This window comes from Phalangium opilio, unplaced genomic scaffold (assembly GCF_054372755.1).
Source record: "Phalangium opilio isolate 3A_F unplaced genomic scaffold, DU_Popi_V2 ptg000329l_1, whole genome shotgun sequence".
NCBI classification, from domain to species: Eukaryota; Metazoa; Arthropoda; class Arachnida; order Opiliones; family Phalangiidae; genus Phalangium; species Phalangium opilio.
Window position 1 is genome coordinate 13602248 of NW_028324226.1, and position 9109 is coordinate 13611356.

General features: G+C 36.6%; 1 protein-coding gene across 2 annotated transcripts; it reads left to right on the top strand.

Moving 5' to 3' along the window:
- Nucleotides 1-5065: 5065 nt before the first annotated feature.
- LOC149611110 (uncharacterized) lies at nucleotides 5066-8882 on the top strand. 2 transcript variants are annotated; one of them, XR_016376743.1, is made up of 2 exons: nucleotides 5066-6723; nucleotides 7303-8882. XR_016376743.1 is itself a non-coding variant. In XM_089859363.1 (2 exons), exons 1-2 carry the CDS (start codon nucleotides 6550-6552, stop codon nucleotides 7186-7188), a joined length of 480 nt encoding a protein of 159 aa, XP_089715489.1. In that variant the 5' UTR covers nucleotides 5271-6549; the 3' UTR covers nucleotides 7189-8849. The 2 variants fall into 2 exon arrangements, 1 of the variants encoding a protein (XP_089715489.1); XM_089859363.1 differs by having other exon boundaries at nucleotides 5271-6723; nucleotides 6883-8849.
- Nucleotides 8883-9109: the final 227 nt, after the last annotated feature.

Consider the following 9109-nt stretch of genomic DNA (forward strand, 5'->3'; position numbering starts at 1 on the left):
TTTGCAGCCCCCGAGAAACGTTTCAAATCCAAGATATTTGCAGCCCCCGAGAAACGTTTCAAATCCAAGATATTTGCAGCCCCCGAGAAACGTTTCAAATCCAAGATATTTGCAGCCGCCGAGAAACGTTTCAAATCCAAGATATTTGCAGCCCCCGAGAAACGTTTCAAATGCAAGATATTTGCAGCCCCCGAGAAACGTTTCAAATCCAAGATATTTGCAGCCCCCGAGAAACGTTTCAAATCCAAGATATTTGCAGCCGCCGAGAAACATTTCAAATCCAAGATATTTGCAGCCCCCGAGAAACGTTTCAAATCCAAGATATTTGCAGCGCCAAAGGGCACGTTTCAAATCCCGGATATTTGCAGCCCCCAAGGGCAAGTTTCAAATCCCAGATATTTGCAGCCCCCAATGGCACGTTTCAAATCCCGGATATTTGCAGCCCCCAAGGGCAAGTTTCAAATCCCAGATATTTGCAGCCCCCAATGGCACGTTTCAAATCCCAGATATTTACTTTTTTCAAAACCGATTTTGAATCCAAGATATTTCTATTATTTCCAATTCGAGATATATCTAAACCAGATTAAATTCCTATTTATTTGCAATATCAAAATCTATTCAAATACTTTTATCTCAAACATGTCTACTCATAATAAACATTGCCATGAAACAAAGATTTCAAACCGCTATTTATATTTTTCAAACAAATTGGAAGGGAGAAGTTACGTCTGGCGTGCTTTGCAAGGCCAAGCCTACCGTACCACGATATTGAAATATTTAAAATATATTGAGCATTAATAGTACAAGTTCTTACGAAAATACTTTGCTTATTTCACTGCCTCCTATTCGTTCTACAGTAGTTAGTTTGTTTACACATAATGTTGAATTGTTTAAACTTCCATTGACATCAGCGAGAAACAAAGGTTTCTGTGTTCTAACTAAGAAAGCCGTATTTACGTTCCGAGAGCGCATTAAGGCTTCTCAGAGAAGTCCGCACTTCTCTCGGAACTTCATACTTTTAATTTAATTGAATTTAATCAACTTGAAGTCACTTTGGTAGGATTGCACTTTACGTGACCCACCCAACTAACAATGGTTTCTAGTTAATTCGACCCTGAGGAGTCCGAAAAAAATAGTTAAAAAATTATTTGGCCGCCGCAAGTTGGTTAAAAAAATTTTTGAAAATTTTAAAATCCATGCACTTACCGCCATTGAAGCCGCTATCCCCTTAACGCATTCTGCACTCAATCTTGCAAAATAAGCCGGGGGGGACTGTGAAAAATTGACGTACTCGCGCCGGAAACATTGACGTACTCGCGCCGGAGATATAGCTATGGAATTTTTTAAGCTTACTGAAACTGTTCATTTCTGATAAAAGGACGGAAATATAATGCGAGAAAAACTGCTATGTTTTGAGAAAATCGTTGAATTTTTGGGGAATTCGATAATTGATAACGGCAAATTTTGGTAAAATCTTTGATTTTTTGGGGAATTCGATAATTGATAACGGCAAATTTTGGTAAATGCCGTCAAATTATTCTTGAATTTGATAAATCTGAAGGACAATATTTTGGAAAAGGTGTCAAATTATTCGGGAATTTGATAAATGTGAAGGACGATATCATGAAAAAGGTGTCAAATTATTCGGGAATTTGATAAATGTGAAGGACGATATCATGGAAAAAGGTGTCAAATTAATCTGAATTTGATAAGTCTGAAGGACTATATCATGGAAAAAGGTGTCAAATTAATCTGAATTTGATAAATCTGAAGGACGTTATTTTGGAAAAGGTGTCAAATTATTTGGGTGTTTGATAAATGTGAAGGATGATATTTTGGAAAAGGTGTCAAATTATTCGGGAATTTGATAAATGTGAAGGACGATATTTTGGAAAAGGTGTCAAATTACTCGGGAGTTTGATAAGTGTGAAGGATGATATTTTGGAAAAGGTGTCAAATTATTCGGGAATTTGATAAATGTGAAGGACGATATTTTGGAAAAGGTGTCAAATTATTCGGGAGTTTGATAAGTGTGAAGGATGATATTTTGGAAAAGGTGTCAAATTATTCGGGAGTTTGATAAGTGTGAAGGATGATATTTTGGAAAAGGTGTCAAATTATTCCTGAATTTGATAAATGATATTTTGGAAAGTGGTTCACTGGGGATGGACTCAATACAATTTGAAAGTATGCACTGAAATTTAAAAATGGTAAGCATTAATGTATGGCTCTTAGCGTTACCCAAGAAACACCACGTGGAGGTGGCCACACGTCGTTTCTCGTGGGGAGTTTTTTATGGCAGGCCCCCTTATCCTACTGCCCATATCCACTGCCCTAAATGAATGCTTCATATTCAAATTTTTTATCATCTTGATAAAAATTGAGTAGACAGTTTAAAAAAGGTTACTCAATTCGAGAACCAAAATACCTAGTAGCACCATCCAAATATCTTATAAGCCCAGAATGGATCTCGTAGGAATAAAACCTCCCACAATTTTCCGATTTTTTCATATAAACGAAAAGCTCCGCTACCTCACGTTTGTCTTCCCTAGAACAATCTCTCCAGCGTATTAACCGCCATGCATTATACTCGGATATGCCATTCAATATGCAAAATGCTACAACCTGCATTCGTTTCAAATACGTGCATTCGTCAAAAAATGCACAAACAATGTGGTCCGGAACGCTACTAAAATTAGTCACATCCATTCCATTTAATAAGCGTCTCATGGCCGCAACACGATTGTTTTTGAAAGCCATAATTTTACCTTCTCGTATTCTTGCAACGATTCTTGTAACTAAAATAATTCCAAAGCACTGAATACTTTCTAATAAACACTTTGTGAAAACAGATGTTGGAAGAACTTTGACGTCCCCCCCCCTGTAAAATTGGCGCCAATTTTCCGCCCCCGGACTTTAGGCTCTTCCCGCCAGGCTGGTTGCTATGACAACGTCCTTCGCATGGAGCAGAGACTCGTTGGAAACGAACGCGTTAAGACACGTTTTTTTTCAGGAGGCTTTTTTAAGGCATTTATTTTTGCTGTGATATTGGATATATTTGGGAGTCAAGGAGATATTTTTCAATGGCCGAGGCTAATTTGGAGAGAGATATTTTTGAAAACCCTAATTTTGGGAATGTGGAGCATTTTTTTAAAAGGGTTTCACTGAGGAATTGGGGAGGATTTTTCCCGTGTATGGATGATGCCCTTAAGGCGAGGTCAGAGAAGGACGCCATTACTCTGGTACTTTCTTTGGATCTTGTCCCGCGACTTGATTCGTTCAATGAACGAAAGATAGTTTGTGAATGCGGGAACAGGTCTGAAGATGGGGAGATAAATGGGTATCTTGTGGGCGTTCAGGATGCTCAAAGGCGATTTGGATATTTAATCCGCTGTTCAGCCGCCAAATCTCGCGACAATAAGCGAAAAGCTTTAAAGGCGAAAAAAAGAAAAGTACCAGAGTACTTGGTAAGCGAATGTGTAAAGGCTTTCGTCCCCTCAAAGAACACCTGGTTCTACAATCAAAACTTGTCGGTCACTGACAATCTCTTTTTGGTATTCCTGTGGGTGTGCAACATGAGCGTGTCTGACGCTGTTACCCACAGTGAATGTTCCGCCCATACCGTCGTGGACTATTTTTCCATGTGCCGCGAGGTAGCTGAGATTGTAATCTCGAACAGGGCTGACAAGGTTCAGATAGGAGGACCAGGATTGTTCGTAGAGGTGGACGAAACGTATTTACACTGTCGAAAATACCATCGTGGGGCTCAATTGGCTGGAGAGGCCATCTGTATCTTTGGCATTTACTGCAGAGATACAAAAGATGGTCTCTTTTTAAGGGTCAAAAATAAGTCCAGGGCCGTTTTATGGACGCAAATGTCTAAGTACATAGCCCCTGGGTCCGTTATAGTTTCGGACGGTGCCCCAATGTACATGAATTGTACTTTGATGGGATTTCAGGAGCATCTGACTGTCCTTCATAAGTATGAGTTTGTGAATTCTGAGGATTCACGAGCTCATACCAATAACATAGAAAATAGGAACAGGCATTTGAAGGACAGCATTAAGTCATATAGAACTGACAGGGCATTGAACAGCTACATGGCGACCTATTGGTACAGGTGCTTGTTTTTCAAGGACCAAGATGGCAGTTGGCTTCCTCCAGGAACCAACTTCCGTCGGTTCTTGGAGGACGCCAAGGAATGCTACCCTGGTCCAGGAAGAAAAGGCCTTGAGCTAATTGAAATTGGCGTGTCGGAGGAAGAGTTAAGTACTCTGAATCCAGAAACAGAGCCGGCGTTCCTTGTTGCAGGGCAAAACGCTGAAAACACTTTTGAAGTCAGCGATGAGTGATGCAGGTAGTAGACAAAAGGGCTTCAATGTCCTGGGTAGTCTTCATTCGGCAAGCCCTTTTGCCTGCTGCCAGCTTCGTTGCCCTGCGGAGTAATTCAAAACTCCGCAGGGTAACGAAGCCGGCAGCAGGCAAGAGGGCTTGCCGAGTGAAGACTACCCAGGACATTGTTGCCGGCAGTAGGCAAGGGGTCCTGCCATACAAAAACTCCCCATGAGAAACGACGTGTGGCCACCTCCAAGTGGTGTTTCTCGGGTAACGCTAAGTGCCACAAATTACTGCATAAATTGACGCCTTTTTCAAAATATATTTGAAATAAATTGACGCCTTTTCCAAAATATAGTTGAAATAAATTGACGCCTTTTCCGAAATATAGTTGAAATAAATTGACGCCTTTTCCGAAATATAGTTGAAATAAATTGACGCCTTTTCCAAAATATAGTTGAAATAAATTGACGCCTTTTCCGAAATATAGTTGAAATAAATTGACGCCTTTTCCGAAATATAGTTGAAATAAATTGACGCCTTTTTCAAAATATAGTTGAAATAAATTGACGCCTTTTCCAAAATATAGTTGAAATAAATTGACGCCTTTTCCAAAATATAGTTGAAATAAATTGACGCCTTTTCCAAAATATAGTTGAAATAAATTGACGCCTTTTTCAAAATATAGTTGAAATAAATTGACGCCTTTTCCAAAATATAGTTGAAATAAATTGACGCCTTTTCCAAAATATAGTTGAAATAAATTGACGCCTTTTTCAAAATATAGTTGAAATAAATTGACGCCTTTTCCAAAATATAGTTGAAATAAATTGACGCCTTTTCCAAAATATAGTTGAAATAAATTGACGCCTTTTTCAAAATATAGTTGAAATAAATTGACGCCTTTTTCAAAATATAGTTGAAATAAATTGACGCCTTTTCCAAAATATAGTTGAAATAAATTTACGCCTTTTCCGAAATATAGTTGAAATAAATTGACGCCTTTTCCAAAATAAAGTTGAAATAAATTGACGCCTTTTCCAAAATAAAGTTGAAATAAATTGACGCCTTTTCCAAAATAAAGTTGAAATAAATTGACGCCTTTTCCAAAATATAGTTGAAATAAATTGACGCCTTTTCCAAAATATAGTAGAAATAAATTGACGCCTTTTCCAAAATATAGTTGAAATAAATTGACGCCTTTTACAAAATATAGTTGAAATAAATTGACGCCTTTTCCAAAATAAAGTTGAAATAAATTTACCCCTCATATATATTGATGTTGACATTTGCTAACTGCCCAATAATTTGCCGCCTTTTCCGAAATATTGTTGAAATAAATTGACGCCTTTACCAAAATAAAGTGGAAATAAATTTACCCCTCATATATATTGATGTTGACATTTGCTAACTGCCCAATAATTTGCCGCCTTTTCCGAAATATTGTTGAAATAAATTGACGCCTTTTCCAAAATATTGATGTTGACATTTGGTTCTTTCTCAATAATTTGTCGCCTTTCCCAAAATATAGTTGCAATAAAACTAGATTCCTTTTCTGAAATATTGACGTTGACATTTGCCAATTTCCCTATATTTTGACACCTTTTCTCTACGCCTTTTATTTCAATTTTTTTTTTACAAAAAATCATATTTACCAAGGATTTGACACATTTTCCCAAAAATAATGTTGAGTGAATTAAAAAAAATCCCGAATAATTTGACGGCTTTTTTCAAAATTTACCGTTATCAATTATTGAATTCCCAAAAAATTCAACGATTTTACCAAAACATTTCAGTTTTTCTCGCATTTATATTTCCCTCCTTTTATCAGAAATGAACGGTTTCCGTAAGCTTAAAAAAATCCATAGCTATAAAACTCCGGCGCGAGTCCGGCAATTTTTCACAGACCTCCTCGGCTTATTTTGCAAGATTGAGTGCAGAATGCGTTAAGCGGATAGCGGCTTCAATGGCGGTAAGTGAGTGGATTTTAAAATTTTCAAAAATTTTTTTGACCAACTTGCGGCGGCCAAATAATTTTTTAACTATTTTTTTCGGACTCCTCAGGGTCGAATTAACTAGAAACCATTGTTAGTTGGGTGGGTCACGTAAAGTGCAATCCTACCGTCACTTTCATTACAATATAATCCAATTTCAACCCGTGTTAAGCGGCCCGGTGACAATGGAGTACCACCGTGCCGCGCGGTCTTCATAGAAATGGAAACGAAGAAATTATTGCTGAGTAACGTAGAGAGACTAGAGAGAGAGAGAGGCGAGAGGGGAAAATCGAGGAATGGCGATTCGTCAGCGTGCTTGCCAAAGCAGGGGTTTTTTAGAAGGGATAAGACACATTACCTAGAAAAGTATTACACTTCTCGTCTCCCGTGCAGGGTAGGAAATAAGACTGGTTTACAAGTCCAAAACCAGTTTATTTATTCCAAAACTTGGGGTCAGTGGTCCAAGAGACCACTTTATTAATTATGGGTTTTGGAAAAAATAGACGGTGGGACCAGTTTATTAATTCTGGGTTCCTTATTGGAATTTTTCTAGCTCAACACATTTTCTCCCAATTCTACCCGAACGAAAAAATCAATAGAAACCAATTGTGTACCAATTAAACAATTAGGGTTTTTGAATTGGGCCATGTCGGTCCGACTGGGACCAATATATTACCAATTCGGACCAATATATTACCAATTCGGACCAATATATTACCAATTGGAACCAATATATTACCAATTGGGACCAATATATTACCAATTGGAACCAATATATTACCAATTGGAACCAATATATTACCAATTGGAACCAATATATTACCAATTGGGGCCGATATTTACCAATTGGAACTTATAGTTGCCCATTGGGTTCGAATTGGCCACCAATTGGGAAAATGTGGAGTAATAGAAGAGGATTAGACCACTAGTTGGGACCAACAACTCGCCAATTGAAACCAATAGTTATTTACAGACTACCTTTTGGGAGTGGCATATCACCAATAGGGACCAATAAGGCAGGATACATCGCCAATTGGGATTATTAACACACCTATTGAAACCAATATAAAGGGATAGACTACCTATTGGGACTGAAATATCACCAATACGGACCAATAAGGGAGGATACACCGCCAATTGGGAATATTAACGAACCAATTGAAAGCGATATATAGGGATAGACTACCTAATGGGACTGACATATCACCAATACAGACAAATAAGGGAGGATAGACCGCAAATTGGGACCTTTAACTCCAGGTGAAACACTGCAACAAGTAATGGTCTGAAAATGGTTTAAATATGGTTTGAAGTCTAAGAGTCACTCCACATAGGACTTCGAATGGAACTTAAATGGTTTTAGAGAAGATTTAAACCATATTGGATTTAAGACATATTTTAGATTAAACCATTAACGGAATGTGTGAATGGTTTGATATAAAACCCTAAATGGTTTGATGTTAAACCATATAGGAAAGGCTTTACGATAAACCATTAGGTAGATTGTAACGTACTTAAATTAAATCATTGGCAAAATTGTTTAAATTTCAACAAAAAAATATCTCTTCCTTACAAAAACTGTCCTTTAGATTGCTAACTAAGATCATTTATGAAGTTTAAATTGCCTTTACATTACGGTACTAGTTCGGGACCGGACGCTGAAGTTTTACGGGTTGATTTCGGTAACGGTTTTCGGGAATTTTTGCTATAATTTTTCAGATTATAGTTTTCGTTATCAGTGGCATTAACCAAAAAAAAAAAAAGAAATAGTTCGTATTGTTTCGTGATTTAAAATATTTAAAACAAAATTTCAAAAACGCTACACTCGTCAAGGATGGCCAATAAAAGTGGTGAATAGATCGAGATGAATTTTAAGGACGACGTCCGAAATTCACATCAGATGAAAATTCAGTTCCAGCCAGTACAATTTTGGATGCAATTACAACAGTATTTTCTCTCGAATGTCTTAATAGTGCATTTAATTGTTTGAAATAATGACCATGCGTGGCTTTCTTGATTAACAAAATTGCAATTTAATTTTGTTGCTATGGCCGTCCTGTTCTATGCGAATTTATTTAATTATAGCATGAATCTATATAACTTATATAGATTCATGATTATAGATAAAAATTGCTTAAGTTCAATAATAGGACGAGATATCGTAAACGTCGAATTTTAGGTTTGATATTTGCCGAAATTTACCCCTAAATTAATTTAATATAATTATAGTTGAAAGACAATTCTGTATATACTCTGTTACAACATCGGTTGTCAGCACGCGCAAAGCTAGGTCTCTATGTAACGTAGCTTTGCTTTTTCTTTATGTATTTATGTACAATTACTATTTTCTTTAAGTTTTATGTACATGTATACAAAGTTAATAAATATAAATTAAAATTTTATATATCATTTAAATATTTCTTAAATTGGTTTAAAAATAAGCCTATGGGGGTTTAGAAATAAGCACAAATACAAATAAAAAAACCATTTGGAACCAATAAAAAGGACCATTTGGAACCAATAAAAAAGACCATTAGGAACCAATAAAAAAGACCATTAGGAACCAATAAAAAAAGACCATTAGGAACCAATAAAAAAGACCATTAGGAACCAATAAACAAGACCTTTAGGAACCAATAAAAAAAGACCATTAGGAACCAATAAAAAAAGACCATTAGGAACCAATAAAAAAGACCATTAGGAACCAATAAAAAAGACCATTAGGAACCAATAAACAAGACCATTTGGAAATCAATAAAAAATACCATTAGGAACCAATA